We start from the raw sequence: 17,753 nt of genomic DNA, 5'->3' as shown, positions 1-17,753 counted from the left end.
GGACTTTAGAAACAGCAACATAGGAAGCATCATCCAGCATCAATTAATTGGTTAAAAAAAAAAAAAGATCACACTGTGAAAGGATATGTGATCAGAACGGTATCGACTGATGAATAATGCAATAAAGGAGAAATGAGAAATCTTATCACTAATTCTAACTATTCAAAGCTAATTCTCATTCTAACCCTTGATTTAATTCTTTCTGGCCAAAGCATACAACTACAGATGAAAACAATCATTTGTGCCTTTGATTCAACTGTAAATATTAAGCACGATAAAGCAAAAATATACCAGGACACAGGTGTTTTCCCTTTAAAAATGTATTCTCTATATATCACTCAATGTTTGTTTTTCACTGTTTTGTTTTTATTATGTAACTGTCTACATCCTGTTTTGTATTATGAGCATCTCCTCCATGAATCTCTCAGGGTTTAGGTCTCCACCTGACTTTAGAGCTGAGAAGATACTCTTAAATACAGACTTCAGCATATGATTCTCAAATGGTAAATAGTTATCTCACTCTCCACAGAGGGTTATTTCAAAATGTAGGAAAGTGTGTTTTGTTTTTAATTGTCTCTGGGGGAATTCTACTGGCATTTAGAGCCCAAAGGTTACTAAATAAACTGCAATTACAGGGCAATTTTTCATAACTGGTTATCCCATAGAAAATGCTCATACCTATTCCATAGTGAAACAAACCAAATTGGCACCTACCTACACATGTGGATACATTAACAGCAAATTTTCCTATCAATGCCATAACACTGGCTAGGCTTACCTCTCTGCTCCACCCCCTCCCCTATTTCTCTACACTGCTGCCTGAGCCAAGGTTATATATTTCCTTTTCACTGTTCAGAAAGCAAGTATGTCACAGTAAAAAGAGGTTTTGGTACCCAAAAGCAATGCTCTAGATTTCTCCTGCATCTCAAGAACCCATAGTCAAGAGCTAATGTTGGGGAGTAATTATTTTCTTTGCTAAATAGTAAATATACACACACGCTTAGTTCTATTTTTTTTATTAGTTGAAACACACCACAATTTCACAAGCATCATCTTACAGTTAAATGAAAGACCACTCTGCCAATACTTTTTAAAGTTATATTACACATGAAAAACTATTCCAGGGCTGAAATCATCCTTTTCTCACAAAGATTCCTTAAAGTTTTCTTTGCTTGTTGGAAATAAGAAAAGACAAAATGTATGACAAGCCTTTAGGCTAAGAAGAAGGTTTAAAAAACAAGTTTTCTCAAAGCTATTTATAAAGGCTTAAATACAACATCCCTATTTGAGGACCAGTGTTACTGAACACAGATTATATAAACACTTAACCTTATATCAAAGAGCTCAAAAATAATTTTTCTGAATCAGTAGTTTCTTTTTACTCTGCTTCTTGAGCAGAGATCTCCCAGGCTTCTCTGTTAGGAGTATCTGGCTTGACCCCAGACTGAAAATTAAGCCTTTGCCTCTACAACCCTTGACTAAATTTAAAAAATAAAAAAGAATTATAATCAATCTTTTTACCTAAGGGATTATCTTTTTTTATTAATTATTAGTCATTTCGCCCTCTAGATTCTTAGTATGTGCCAAACACATACTAAGTATGTGCTAATTATTTTATTTGCATTATCTCATTTACTTTTCACATCAGTACTGACATGGTATTAATACTGTCTCCATTTTACAGATGAGAAAACTGAGCTAAGAACTGTAAACAACTTAACCAAGAACACACACTTAATAAGGAAGGGTCAAACTGAAGTCTAGCTAATGCTAAAGTCCAAGCTCTTAAAGTACTATAACAATACTAACTCCTTTTTTTTTTTTTAATTGATTTTCAGAGAGAGAGAAAGGGGAAGAGAGAGGGAGAGAAAGAAACATCAATGTGAGAGCAAAACATCTATCAGCTGCCTCCTGCACTCCCCCTTCTGGGGATCAAACCCACAGCCTGGGCATGTGCCCTGATCAGGAATCAAACCAGCAATCCTTCAATGCATGGTACTATGCCCAACCAACTGAGCCACACCAGCCAGGGCAACAATACTATCTCTTGATACTAGAATATACCCTCGAGTTTCATTTCTTTATCAAACCCAAAGAATTGCCATCCACTTCACACAACCATCTCCGAGTTCTCCTGCAAAGTATCATTTTTTGCTTGGCTTTATATCCTCTAAATTGGAAAAACTGTATTTTGAGAAATAGAGACATATATTAAATCACTGTTAGGCAATGAAAGCCTTCCGTTGACAATACCCATTTACTCCGTAAAATGAATTCAAAGTATAATACCACAGCTAAACACCAATAAATTGCTCTCGTTTTATCAAACTGCACTATTTTGCATAACATTAAAAATAGCTACCAGATATGACTGCTTACTTTGTGTCAGACGACTTGAGTATATTATCTCTAATGTAGAGGGTATTTATCCTTATTTTACATATGAGGAAACTGAGGATCAGAAAAAGATCTGCTTAACTCAGCTAATTATACAGTAGAGCTAGTAATACGAACCCAGGCTCTATCAGGTTCCAAAGCCTAGGCTCTTTCTACTACAGCAGAAGAAAATGTTTCAGGACACTACATAAAACTCTTTGGGGGAAAAACACCCTGCAAGTCTTTTTCTTTCTCTCAAACCATACCCTGTAGTATAAAATTTCTGCTATATAAATTAGTATCAGTGTATACATTTTTGAAATTTTAATTTATACAATTATTTCATTTAAAAGAACCAATAGGCTAAAAATATTAAAATTAAATATTTTCAATATACCCTAAGAATAAAGATAATTCTATGTAGTAAATGAATGTATATTATTGTTAATTTGTTATTAGGCCTAGGTTAGTAACTGAGATTAAGTGCTTTTAGAAATACTAATGCTATTTTATACACATCAATACAAGTTACATCAGAATGTTAAAAGAAAACCCTTAGAATGGTGCCCGTTCCATTCAGTTAAATTTAGTATATCTAAAATTTTTCAAAGTTCTCTAAATTCAAAGCAATTATTTTTGCACAGAAAAAATAACTCATTTTCCAGTTGTGCCATAAACAGAAGCAAATGGGTTTGTTAACAAAAGGACAAAAAGAACTGAATTACATCAGACTGAAGCTACTCTCGAAGAGCAGCTGGGATGGTTCCATGGAATGGCAGCATTCTAAGAGTCAGCAGCTACTAAAGCCCCCACCTATTAGTTAAGGATGATAGTCAAGGGGCAAGGGTACAGTACCTGATGATGGGCAGGTCGAGGCCCCGCTGCAAACTGAGAAAAGGAGGGAAAACAAACACAAAAGGAAAGGCACAAAGAGTCAGAAACACCACAACAAAAACCAAAATGTCACATAATATGCCAAAAGAAAAAAACCCACAAGAAAAAAAGAACACAAACAGTCAAAGCTTTGCTGCAGGACAGTGACAGACAGGTACTAAGATTGAACAGGTTAACACCACTACCAGAAATAGTTTGCCATCTATCAGCTGGGAGAAACAGCTAAGCTGTTAGGCATGGGTAAGGGTGCTTCTCTGATAGAAATATTTTTTTAAAAACCTAAAATTAAAACACTTTTTGAAACACTAAGTGGTTATATTAAGACAAATGTATGAAAAGTCAAGTGTGCTTATGCAACTGATATAGCTGGAGGGAATGAGAAATGCTTTCACATCACAGTAGCCAGGAGGTTATTATTCTGCCCAACAGAAAATAAAGAATGTAACAGGACTGATATCAAATTTACTTAAGTTAAATGGCATAACTCACATGAAATGGAAGATTTAGTATCTTCCTTCATTTCTTGGAGTTAAAGAATAAAATTTTATTTATATATTATATTTATAGATTATATTATATTAAATATAGACTTATAACCTATAAAAATATATTTAAATATATAATTATATTTTAAATGCACTTAATGACTAAAGTTTAATACCAGGCATATCAAAACACACAGCTAGTGAAGATCATCACTCTCTAACATTATTAATCAGTTGTACTATTATAAGCTCAAGAAGAAAAAGAAATAAAAGAACTCAAATTTCTCACTTACAATTTATACACAACAGCACAACACTATACATACATGCTCACTGCTATCGGATACTAAGAAGAAACACAAAAGAAAACATAGCTTCTCTGCTAACCCAGAGTACTTGACAACAGATTATACGTGGTTCAACTCTTACTTTCCCTAGTGTAGAATGGAAGAAAAGGCCTATTCACCCATAAAATTTTAAATATTAAACCTCTAAGACCAAATAATTCTTCATCAGAACAAAACTGAGCTTCCAGTGTGATTTTCACTAAAAACGACAGAAAAATAGTCAGGTATATACTTCATGTATCATCTACTAATATATTAACTATTGAGAATGTTAACCACCCTCTTTAATAGTGAAAAGAAAATACTTAGAAAGCAGTTCTGAATGCAAACCATACAGGATTTTTATTTAATACATTTAAGGAGCTAAAATATATTTTTTCAGTTGTTTTATTTCCTATAGAGCCTTCCTCTGCCAGCTCATCACTACAGGTGAATTGGACTAAAGATTAACTAAGAAACAATCCCTCATACCCAGGATTTAGTTATCTGCAATAGTATTTGCAAGAGATTGGGAATTATCTCCCCAACTGTCATTATTTCATATTAAAATATTTAAAAAATTCCAGTGAAGCACATGCCACAATGTAGGAGATAGATAAAGATAAGCTTCAAGAATTCACTTTAGGTCCTGGCCGGTTTTGCTCAGTGGTTAGAGCATCGGCCTGCGGTCCAGAGAGACCTGGGTTCGGTTACGGCTAAGGGCTCGTACCTTGGTTGCAGTTTGTCCCCAGGCCTGGTTGGGTCGTGCAGGTGGCAACCACTCGATGTGTCCCTTTCACATCGATGTCTCTCTCTCCCCCCCTCCCACTCTATCTGAACAAAATAGCAAAAAAACGTCCTCAGGTGGATTAAAAAAAAAAAGAATTCACTTCAGAAGCTAAAATGGCATCACTTATTGTTCAAATAATGAAAAGAGCCTTAACACATTTTGAAGTTATTCAGCATAATTCGATGAGTTCTCTATGATCTATACGATTAGAGCATGTTAGGTCATCCATTATGAGCGAAAGTTTTTCAGAATAATGATAATGGCAGCTATAGTTCTTGCAGAACATTTCCTCTTCAAAGAAACTGAGGTCTACAATTTCAGTTTTCCAATTATGAAAAGAAAACCAATCATACCTCTAATACAAACATAATGTTTCAAGAATAGGCAATACCACCCTGTGGTATGAAAGTAGCGGGTGAAGTGAGATGTTTCTTAACGACACTTTGAAGAAAACAAACGAGAAGGGGCATGTTAAAAACTTAACCTGAGTATAGCAGTACCTGTCTTATCACTGTTCCACAGAAAAGTGCCTTTTCTAAGGCTCTAAAATAAAAGCTGAAACTTTATATATTTTGAATGTTCTGGTTGAAAAAGAACTTTCTATGAACAAGAGGAGTATCTTATAAAATTACACATATATGTTTTAAAAAGCACAACTTAAGTTAGTAGGAAAGTACCCTAGTCTATTTTGCACTAGTCACCATTGGCTATTGAGTTTTTCATTTGAAATGACAATAGTCGTAATCCTATGGGTAACTGTAAGCAACAGAACAAACTGTAGTAGCTGCTGGCTTATATTAAAAATAGAAACTTTCATTTCTTTTTCTTTTTCTTTTTTTAAAGAGGGGTCTTTAAGATGGTAAGGACTGTAGATAATAAGAAAAGCAGCCTTCTGTGAACCTGGATCCAATGTTAATGCCACCCATCCACTCACTCAACTCACTCACTCACTCACTCACTCACTCACTCTTCTGCGCACAGTTGGTAACTGGGCATGGCCAACATAACATGATGCAATTTGGCATTTAGCACCACAAAATATCAAAATAACCATGGTAACAGGTTACTGCAAAAGTCAAACTGTCCACCTCTCCCAATTAAGTATTCAATAGCTTCACCTATTTTGGAGGCTATTTAAAAGAAAACTACTGTTTAAGAGTTCCAGTGCAACCAGAAAATGGAACATAAAATAGCTTATCCATATATTTTTACTTTTAAACAACATTTCAACAATTTGAATTTAAGATATTAAGAAGTATCAAACAGAAATACAGACACAAAGATAACCTGAAGGAGGGAGGGAGGGAGGCCCCCTGAAGCCAGTTGGATTGCAAAGGCAGCTGTCCAGGGAAGAACAGAAAAAGCCTAAACCGTGCAATTGCCAATGGCCCATTAATGCAGAAATAGAATGGAGTAATAAGCTTTAGCTGCTCTACAAAGCCATGGGAAGGGTCACTTCCTTAGTGCAACAGCTTACCTCTCCTCACAAGTTGAGATAGCTGTGGGATGGATGAGACTAGACTATGGCAACTTGGGATGTAAAAAGAAAATGCAATCCTGCCAAATTTCATATCCCAAACTTCACCCTCCCAGCACCAATATAAATGAAATAAAGAAAACTGGGCCCAAAACAACAAGCAAGAGTAGTCTGGGGTCTGCTAGTCTTGCACTTGTTTTGGGGTATATGTAATGGGATGTTATGGGTGTGGTTTTTAGTAATGTAGGTGGTAATGGTCACTAGCAGAGCGGATGGCAAAAACTGCATAGAGGATAGTATCTGAAGAGTTTATGACCACAGAAAAATGGCTGACAACTACAGACAATTTCCCCCTTGATATCTGATTATAAAATGTAAAGAGGGAAAAAGAAGCCTTGAAATTTGTCTTTTAAAATCAAATTTATATGAAAGAAATGTCCCTCTTCAAGTTTAAAATAAAGAAAAATCTAAACTCCAAATTATTTCTATCTAATTCCCAATAGAGAAGACCCACCCAATTTGTTCTTCTTTTCCCCACTATGCCTGGCAGAAACTGCCATGCTAGGTTAGACTTTCAGAGAGGAAGCAATCAATGCATTTCTGTTCATCAGCCAATAAATGGATGTGGTCAAAAATAATGAGTGCCAGAGGCACCACTGCCTGCAAGAAGTACAGTTTGTTATATTGCTTACAATGCAGTATTTTATCCAGCCTCTTCCAGCCAAGGACCTGTAAACGGGAGTCTGTTCCAAAACCTTCCTCCTCTTCCAGTTGTCTGTGCAATGTATTGGCACTGTTCTGCTGGGCTGTCAAAAAAACTGGTTTAGAGATGCAGCTCTTCAGTCAGGTTTTGCGCCAGTTCTAACCATGTAAATTTAAATCTTTTTTCCCCCAGTATTATAAAAGGGGGGTTAGAGGCAACGAGGGCCATGGAACTATTTGCAATAAGAGCTTACCATAATGCTCCATGTTTAATGATTAGAACCCGGGCCTATCTAAATTAATCTGGTGAGATCTCAGGCCCACTCCAAGTACTCAAGTGTCCACATCCCCAAAGCACTCTTATTACAAAACTTGCATCAGACATTTTGCTGACTATTTCAGGAAGAAAAGAGAGGGAGGGAGAGAGAGAGAGAGAGAGAAAGAGAGAAAGAAAGAGAGAGAGAGCGAGAGAGAGAGCGCAACAGACAAGCAAACAGGCAACTAGGACCAAAGTCCCACCTCTTTAGAATGGTTCCTCCACCCACGGGGGAGAACCAGGATCTAAGAACAGGTATTGCAGAAGAGGGTAATAGTGAAAAGGAAGATAGGAAGAGGGTAAGAAAGAGCTTACATTTTGGTGCAGGCTATGCTCTCCTAGTTCTTTCATACATTTCAACATTTCTAAATGCATGCATAAAACTAAATGAATTAAAGCTAATGCAATGAAACATTCCTGTACTATGGACAAAACAGCAGGGGTGGGGAACCAAAAGAAGATCCCTATATTCTGAGGAAAGCACAGAGCTGAGGTACAAGTAGGGATGTGAGATACAATATAAAATGTTACAGAAGCACCTTCTAGCAAAAACTAATCATGCAGGGCAGGAAACGATGTTTTAAGGAATAGACAGCTGAAGCTACTATATTCTTTTGTGAAACAGAAGGACGAACCCTGAGTGAAGCCACAGTCTTTGCAATACTTATCGCAATCCATGTAAAGGATGAGCAAAGAGGATGATAGCATTTACACTGGTACGACATTTTACCATTTAAAAAAAAAAATACACCATGGGTGTATAACATGCATATGTCCACACTGTCAAATAGCTTGAACTGATCTAGTGACAACAATTCAGAAGTCCTTCTCGAACAATGGAATTTGAATCTAATAAATGAAATTTCTTTTACTTTTAAAATCATCGTGCTTTATTCTTTTCCTGAATTTTGAATAGTACGACTAAAAATTTAAAAAATGAAAAGAACTTGAATGCAACTGGAATTTTTTAAAAACCATGTCACTAAAAAGTAAAAGAAGATAAAAGGTTCCATTCCTTCTTTTTCTTAATACTTAAACTACATGGCAAAAAGTCTAAAAATGCAATGCTAACCAATATAGTAACAATAATAAATTATCTGTGGGACAAATTTCCAAAATTAAGTAAAAATATTAGCCAAAGGAACCCAAGCTACTACAAACACAAACTTTTGTGGACATATTATCTAGAACAAGCTTCCGCTTACTTACCGGAGAACGGGTTTGAGGTTGCGAATTCATTGTCTGAGGGGCTTGAGGGTATACCAATGTGGTTGGACCTGCATTCTGTCCAGAGGGATAAGGGGTCTGTCAAAGAATGGCAAGAACAATATCACATTTTGAATAAATATGGCATGGTAATTCAAATTCAAAGTATTAAAAAATATTTATAGAAGTATTTATTAATGTGGTTACAGCTCTACTTTTAAACTTATCTTTATCACCATATCCAGCTATCCAAAACCAGTGCAGCATTTTTTTAGGGTTTACCTTAACCCTCCTGATACCTAAGTGGAATTATATGATACCATGAGTATAAAAAGCACTCACTCTCAATTTATCTCTTTCTGAAATGGACAGCCCACCCACAAGCAAAATCAAACATGGCCGAGGGAACTTATTACTTCTCTGGTGAGCTTTCCAAAGTACCTATAAGTAAAAGAAGCCACTGAGGAAGATATCCTAGAGCCAAATTAGCAGTTCACTCAGTTAACCTCTATAGTATTACTATTCTTTTCCACTGCTTACACCTTAATCCTTTTTACAGAACCCCATAGAAATCTACAATCATTAAGAACTTTAGACAAAAGCCTGAAATAAGTGGCAATATAATAATACATACTAGCTTACCACAAGTTTTCTGAAAATAAGAACATAAGCTTTTTTTTTTTAACAGAAAGAATGGGTTGGGGGGAGTAGATAGAGGAAGAGAGAAACATCAATGTGAGAGAGACACATAGATTGGTGGCCTCCTGCATAACTCCAACCAGGACTGGGGACTGAACCACAACCAAGGTACGTGCCCTTGACCGGAATTGAACCCGTGACTCTGGTCCATGGGCCAACGCTCTAATTGCTGAGCCAAACCAGCTAGGGCAGAACATAAGCTTTTCCTTACGAATCCATGTTAAATGCTACAGACTAAAATACTATATGCTAGAGATTTCAGGAAAAAAAAAAAAAAACACAAAAACTTGTAACATGTTTTTGTCTTTCCCATGAAAGTAAAAAGGAATAACATACCTACCTCACAAGGCATTGCTAAGATTAAATGAGGTAATGTCAATTACTGTACAAGCACCTTTAGTTAGCAATTCCAATTTTACAAATGAGGAAAGCAAGGGTCAGAAATTTTAAGTGTCTTACCCAACATAACTAAGTAAATATTATGTCTAGAAAGTATTCTAACTATGCTTTAAAAAACAAAATTTACCCACAGCTTTAAATATGGAATATGTTCAATAAATGGCTATTTTATTGAATTACCTAAAAAACAACTACCCTGTGGTGTTTGTTAACCATGTAATTGAGAGTTCAGCTGGGATTACCAACTTAAAGCAAAGATTTGAAAAGATGCATCATAACTTCCAAATAATGAAAACAAAAACAAGATTAATAAAAAATAAGATTCAAATTAGATATAAAGGATATTTTGTAATCTTTCAACATAGAAACCTTATAGGCATTTCTATACCTTGCATTAAAATTTTCACCTTAGGCCCTGGCCAGTTTGGCTCAGCAGTTAGAGCGTCGGCCTGCGGTCCGGAGAGACCCGGGTTCGGGCACGTACTTTGGTTGCAGTTTGTCCCCGGCCCTGGTTGGTCGTGCAGGTGGCAGCCACTCGATGTGTCCCTTCACGTCGATGTTTCTCACTCTCTCTCCCTTCCTCTCTCTCCCTCCCATTCTATCTGTACAAAAAATGGAAAAATATCCTCGGGTGAGGATAAAAAAAAAAAAAAAAAATTTTCACCTTAGGTTGATTTCCTTTTTCGTTCTAGTTCCATTAAATCTCTCCAAAAACTAAAAAACATGGCAGCAAGTACCCTGCATCCATCAAATAGGTGATAACTGGATCAACTATGATCCAAAAATTATTCCAAGGTTTCTTATCAAAGATAATTTTTAGCACTGTTCAGACACTACATTTATGTGTATGTATCACATTCAAACTCTGGAAAGCTAGAAGTTTGAGTATTTCAACCTGGAAAAAGAGTGGTGAATAGTCCTCTTCAACTCTGAATGCATTCAAATTGGAAAAGTATTTCATCCAACTTTATTACAAAATGTGGATATAGTTGTAAAATAGAGCATTCATTTCATACTTTATCAAATTAAAGAAAGTCATCAAATGTTTAAAAAGTCATATTCACACCCTGGCCGGTTTGGCTCAGGGGGTAGAGCATCGGCCTGCGGTTCAGAGAGACCCTAAGGGTTCGGTTCCGCTAAGGGCACATACCTCAGTTGCAGTTTGTCCCCGGCCCTGGTTGGGTCATGTGGGTGGCAACCTTTAGATGTGTCCCTTTCACGTCAATGTCTCTCTCTCTCTCTCCCTTTCTCTCCCTCCCTCTCTATCTGAACAAAATAGCAAAAAAAATGTCCTCAGGTGAGGATAAAAAAAACAAAGTCATATTCACAGTGGTGAGGCTCTTTGGTCTTAGGAAATCTGGATACTTTATTTTCAACATTTAGTTGGTGCTACACTGAAGCATAAGCTTCTGCCTGTCAAGATACTGAACACAGCATGCAGATGTAACACTTATAAAAACAGAAAAACGTTATCTCTTTCTATACTTCAAAAAGTTAGAGGATAACTTCCCTCTCATAAAAGATGTTGAAAATGTTTATGATAGCCATATTTGGCCTTATTCAAAATTTTCACTAATATTTTTCCACATTGGAGCAATATAAGGCAACATCCTTACAACTAATTGAAAAAGTAGTATGTTAATTAGCATTCAGGCTTAAGTTCTTTCATTCAGTAATAACACTATTCCAGGCCACATAGAGTTGGTACTCTGGAAATATTGAGACTACATTACTACTCTCAAAATGATTATTAATAACAAAGAACTTATTTTCCATTACTTGAAATTACTATTTTAAACAGACAAAAAATAAGCAGTTTCACCTGAATGCAAAGCATAGTATCTGATGACACCCACAGATGGAAGTGATTCCTCTTTTACAATGTATGCTATTGTCCCATTAGCAATATAAGACTTTTTTTTAAAAGAACAGTTTATTGATTTTTAGAGAGAGAGGGAGAGAGAAAGAGAGAGAGAGGCGTGAGCAAAACTTCAATCAGCTGCTTCCTTCAGGCTCCCTAACGGGGATGGAGCTGGCAACTTGGGCATCTCCCCTTGACCAGAAACCAAACCAGTAACTTATTGATACACGGGATGATGCCCAACCAACTAAGCTACACTGTCCACAGCAATATAAGATTTTAATAAGGGCTATGATAAAGAATTTTGCCAATAATTCACTCAGCTTTTTTTCCATTGTAGCTGGTTTTGAGAAACTTCTTAGGAATGATGTGACTTATATCTGTTGATGCAAGGAGTGTACCTGTGGAAGATATATCTATGCTTTTCATCTCTTCTCTACGTTTAATGACATGATTAACCAAGTTTATTTAACAAAGTTATTCAGGAATAACTTGCTTAATATAGTAGTATGCTTTGTTAAAAATACTGCAAAAACTTGAATGGGACTATACTATGAACGCATTTCATCTCATCAAGGACAGATCAATGGAGTATCATTTTGTTTTCACTTCCCCTTTTTTGATACCTTTAAGGTTACCAAAAAGATCTACTTCTCCAAAGACATGTGCACTTCTCCAAAGACATGTGTACGAATATTTTATATTTACATTGCAATCCAGGTCACTATCCAAGTTTAAAAAGAGTTATAGACTTACATTCTCATTTTAAATATATGAAGTACTTAAGAATTGTGCCTGAAACATAGTAAGCTATATAAATGTTTTGTTATAATTATTTTTGTTGGCCTATGTCCATAGTATTATATTATGAAAATTGAAAATCCTTGTAAATTTTTTCACATGCCCATGATTTGAAAACCATCACATCTAGACACAAGGTGCTATGTTGGTGTGTTCTGTCTTGTAATGAAATTCACCCTCCAATTTCTATCTTTAATTGCCCATCCTGGTTGGTGTTTCAGACTTAACCTTGGCATGCCCCATACCTCTTGCTAAGTGGCTCCAGGCCCAGCATGCAGCAGCCAACCTTGGTTCACAGCCTGGCCTCTTCCTGGGCAACTCCAAACCCAGCACAAGTATTAGCATCTGTAGAACACTTTGTAGCTCATGCCAGGTGGCACCAAGCAGAACACAGGTGGTAGCTGACCTTGGCCTACACCTCCTGGGAGCCACCAGAGCCAGTGCATCTGGTGAACAGCTTCAGACCACAATGAAGCACCACTCAACTACCTCCACAAGTGACACACTCAAGGGGCAGACTCAGCGGGCACCAGAGCAAGGTTGAAGCAACACCTGCTCTGTGAGGTGGGCCACTGCACAAGTGATCCTCTCTAGTGGTTGCAGCCAGTCCTTGCAGCCAGTCAGCCAAAAATACTAGAAGATGTGGCTCTTGTTTTTTCAGATGTTCAATTATCAACAGAAGATTGCAAAGCATACAACAAAACAGAGAATCATGGCCCATTCAAAGGAACAATAACAAAAAAATCTCTAGAAATCAAACTTAAAGATATAGAAATGATAAAAAAAGAAACAAATTCAAAAAAACACATAACTAAATTTTTAAAATTCACCAGAGGTGTTCAACAGCAGACTTTAATAGGCAAAAGAAAAAATCAGTGATCCCACCCTGGCCAGTTTGGCTCAATGGTTAGAGTGTCAGCCTGAGGTCCAGAGTGATCCGGGTTCAGTTCCCGCTAAGGGCACATGAGCATCAGCCTGAGGTCAAGAGAGACGCAGATTCAGTTCCGCTAGGGGCATGTACTTCGGTTGCGGTTTGTCCCTGGCCCTGGTTGGGTCGTGGGTCATGCGGGTAGCAGCCACTCAATGTGTCCCTTTCACGTCGATGTTTTTCTTTCTCTCTCTCTCTCTCTTCCTCTCTCCCGCTCCCACTCTATCTGAACAAAAAATGGAAAAATGTCCTCGGGTAAGGATAAAAAAAAGAATCAGTGACCATGAAGACAAAACTGAAATTATCAAGTCTGAGAAGCAAAAAAAAAAAAAAAAAAATTCTAAGGAAAAAAGCAAGTGAATAGACTCTAAGATACATAATGCATAAAGCTAGGGAAAAAAAAAACACTACAAGAAAACTACAGATCAATATCCCTTATGAACAAAGACATAAAAATTCTCACCAAAATACTAGCAAAAAGAATTGAACAGCACATTAAAAGAACTATACATCACAACCAAGTAGAAATGCAAGGGTGTGATTCACATACAAAAAATAAATGTAGCCCTGGCCGGTTTGGCTCAGCGGTTAGAGCGTTGGCCTGCGGTCTGGAGAGACCCGGGTTCGGTTCCCGCTAAGGGCACGTACCTCGGTTGCAGTTTGTCCCCGGCCCTGGTGGGGCCGTGTGGGTGGCGACCACTCGATGTGTCCCTTTCACGTCGATGTTTCTCTCTCTCTCTCTCCCCCTCCCTCCCACTCTATCTGAACAAAAAAATGGAAAAATGTCCTTGGGTGAGGATAAAAAATAAATAAATAAATAAATGTAATATATCAATGTAACACAGCATGCTAACAGAATGAAGGGGGGGGAAACACTACACAGAAAATCATTCGACAAACTTCAACACTCTTTCATGATTAAAAAAAAAAACAACAAAAAACTCAACAAACCAGGAACAAGGAAACTACCTCAATACAATAAACACCATACATTGAAAACCCACATTTGAAATCATGCTCAATGGTGAAAGACCGAAAGCTTTGCCTCTAAAGTCAGGAATAAGACAAAGATGCCTGCTTTCACCACAACTATTCAACATAGTACTGGAAGTTCTAGCCGGAGCAATTAGATAAGAAAAATAAATAAAAGGCATTCCAAATAGACAGAAATAAGTAAAATTAAAATTACTTCTGTTAACAGACATGATCTGTTTGTTTTTTTTAATTCTCACCCAAGGACATTTTTTTTTTTTTTTTTTGCATTTATCTTCAGATAGAGCAGGAGGGAGAGAGTAGAGAAGAGATAAAAAGAAACATCAATGTGAGAGAGACACATCAATTGGTTGCCACCCACATGACCCCAACCGGGTCCGGGGACAAACTGCAACTGAGGTATGTGCCCTTAGCAGGAACCAAACCTGGGTCTCTCTGGTCCATGGGCCGACACTCTAACCGCTGAGCAACACTGGCCAGGGCCAGACATGATCTATGTAAAAATCCCTAAAAATTCCACAAAAAACTATTAAAACTAATACCCAAATTCACCAAAGTTGCAGGATAAGGAACACACTAAAATCAGTTGTGTTTCTATACACTAACAAAAATCTGAAAGGGAATTAAAAGAACAATTCCATTAATAATAGCATCAAAATAAATAAAATACTTAGAAGTAAACTTTTAAAATACATTTATTAGTGACATTGGTTAATGAAATTATATAGGTTTCAGGTGGACAATTCCACAATAAATTCTGTATATCGTATTATGTGTCAACCACCTCAAGTCAAGTCTCCTTCCATCACATTTATCCACCCTTTACCCTCTTCTACCTCTCCTCACCCTGTCTTCCCTCTGGCAATCACCATACTGTTACCTGTGTCCATGAGTTTCTTTTTTTTCTTGGTTTAATCTCTTCACCCTTCTCACCTAGCCCCACAAAAATAAACTTAACCAAGGAGGTGAAAGACCTTTGTATTGAAAACTACACAATACTGCTGCATGCAATTAAAGAAGACACAAATAATTAGAAAGAGATTCCATGTGCATGGATTAGAAGACTTAATAATTTAAGAGTCAATGCAATCCCTATCAAAATCCCAACACGTGTGTTTGTATATACATAAATATCCATCTTAAAATTAATATAGACTCTCAAGGGACCATGAATAGCCAAATCAATCTTGGAAAGGATCAAAGTTGGAGGTCTTCTGATTTCAAAACTTATTATAAGTCTACAGAAATAAAAACAATGTGACACTGGCGAAAAGACAGACATTTAGACCACTAGAAGAGAACAGAGAGCCCAGAAACAAACTCTCATGTAATGGCCATATGATTTTTGACAAGGGTGCCCTGACTATTCAACGGGAAAAGGAATTTTTTTCAACAAATGGTGTTGGAAAACTGGATATCCACATGCAACAGAATGAAGCAGGACCCTTACCTTACACAATACACAAAAACAAAATGAAAATGGATCAAAGACTGAAACCTAAAAGCTAAAAGGTTAAAAATCTTAGAAGACAGGGAAAAAGCTGAATTTGACAATGATTTTTTTCTTTTTTTGTTATGACACCAAAAGCACACGCAAGAAAAGAAATAGATAAGCTGGCCTACATCAAAACAACTTCTTGGCATCAAAGGATATACTAGAGTGAAAAATAAATTCACAAATTGGAGAAAATATTTGTAAATCATATCTGATAAGGGGGGAATATGCAAAATATATAATGAAATCCCACAATTCAACACCACCACCCCAAATGAAAAATAAGAAAAGTTATTAAGTAGATTATTTCTCCTAAAAAGGTACAGAAACAGGCAATAAGCTCAAAGAAAGACCATCGACTTCAGTAATCACTGGGGAAATGTAAATCAAAGCCACAATGATATACCACCTCATACCCATTAGGATAGCTACTTAAAGAGAAGAAAAAAAACCACAAGAATCCTGGCCGTTCGCTCAGTGGTTAGAGCATTAAGCCAGTGGACCAAAGCGTCGGGATTCGATTCCAGTCAAGGGCAAGTACCTCAGTTGCAGATCAGTCCCCTGCCCTGGTCATGCAGGAGGCAACAAGCTGATGTCTCTCTCTCACCCTTCCTTCTTCCCTCCTATTCTGAAGATAAATGAAAAAATATCCTCAGGTGAGGATTTAAAAAAAAGAAAGAAACAGAAAATAACAAGTGTGTATGAGGAAGTGAAGAAAGTGGAGCCCTTGTGCATTGTTGGCAGGAATATAAAATGGTGCAGCCCTTACGAAAAAGAGCATGACAGTTCCTCAGAATATTAAAAATAGAATTACCATATGGTCCATGAACTCAGCTCCTGGATATATACCTAAATTAATTGAAAGCAAGGTCTTGAAGAGATGTTTATAAGCCTATGTTAATAGCAGAATTATTTACAAGTCAAAAGGTGGAAGCAACCAATGTGTCCACTGAGAGTGAATGGATAAACAAAATGTGTTATTCAGATACAAGGGCAAAGATTCAGTCATAAAAAGTAAAGAAGTTCTGACACATGCAACAACATCAATGAACCTTAAGGATATTATGCTAAGTGAAATAAGCCAGTCACAAAAAGACAGTGTATGATTCCATTTACGAGTTACCTACACTAGTCAAACTGAGAGACAGAAAACACAATGGTTGTTGCCAGATAATGGGGGAAATAGAAAGGGTACAGAGTTTAAGTTTTACAAGATGAAAAGATTTCTGGAGATACAAGATAGTGATGGTTGTTTTAATGTGTGGATGTACAAATTAACACTGAACTGCACATTTGAAAATAATTAAGATAGTCCCACTGGTGTTGCTCAGTGGTTGAGCATCGACCCACACACCAAGAGGTCATCAGTTCGATTCCCAGTCAGGAAACATGCCCAGGTTGTGGGCCTGATCCCCAGTGGCGGGCATGCAGGAGGTGGCCAACTGATGTTCTCTCTCTCCATCTCTCTCTCCCTCTCCCTTCCTCTTTCTCTAAAATCAATAAAGGAAAAGAAAAAAAATAGTTAAGATAGTAGCCCTGCCTGGTGTGGCTCAGCTGGTTGGGCAACAACCCATGAACCAGGAGGTTGCTGGTTCGATTCCCCATCAAAGCATGGGCCTCGGTTTTAGGCTCAATACCTGGTAGGAAGTATGTAGGAGGCAGCTGATCAATGTTTCACTCTTACATCGATGTTTCTCTCTCTCTCTCTCTCTCTCTCTCTCCATTCCCCTCTAAAAAGATCAGTAAGAAAAATATGTTTTTTTAAATGGTTAAGATAGTAAATTTTGTGTTATGTTCATTTAATACCACAAAAAAAAAAAAAATCTAAGTATCAACAAAGCATCTATCACAAAATCTGATCAAGAACTGTGTTTCAACATTTTTCAACTTCACCAATTAGCTGAAAGACTAATGCATATTTTTACATATGCATTTGCTTATTTAAGCACCACCTGATAATGTCCACCTGTCTAAACAATGACAATTTGATATGGCACTGTAATCC

The 17,753-nt window shown here is 37.0% G+C and overlaps 1 protein-coding gene across 7 annotated transcripts in view; it reads right to left on the bottom strand.

Moving 5' to 3' along the window:
* Positions 1 to 17,753, bottom strand: part of EIF4G3 (eukaryotic translation initiation factor 4 gamma 3) — a 319,284-nt gene that overhangs the window by 154,357 nt on the left and 147,174 nt on the right. For 3 of the 7 annotated variants that reach the window (XM_036256518.1, XM_036256520.1, XM_036256523.1), the window contains 3 exons: positions 8,576 to 8,671; positions 7,041 to 7,154; positions 3,232 to 3,264 (listed from right to left, as the gene is read on the bottom strand). In XM_036256518.1, the coding sequence (XP_036112411.1) occupies positions 3,232 to 3,264; positions 7,041 to 7,154; positions 8,576 to 8,671 (243 nt within the window). Of the gene's footprint in view, positions 1 to 3,231; positions 3,265 to 5,224; positions 5,313 to 7,040; positions 7,155 to 8,575; positions 8,672 to 13,217; positions 13,237 to 17,753 lie in introns of those variants that run through there. The other 4 variants (XM_036256521.1, XM_036256522.1, XM_036256524.1 and 1 more) reach the window with 3 other exon arrangements.

Source organism: Molossus molossus, unplaced genomic scaffold (genome assembly GCF_014108415.1).
Source record: "Molossus molossus isolate mMolMol1 unplaced genomic scaffold, mMolMol1.p scaffold_m16_p_12, whole genome shotgun sequence".
Classification (NCBI taxonomy): Eukaryota; Metazoa; Chordata; class Mammalia; order Chiroptera; family Molossidae; genus Molossus; species Molossus molossus.
Note: the sequence above shows the minus strand (reverse complement) of the source record. Positions and strands in the feature narration are given on the sequence as shown.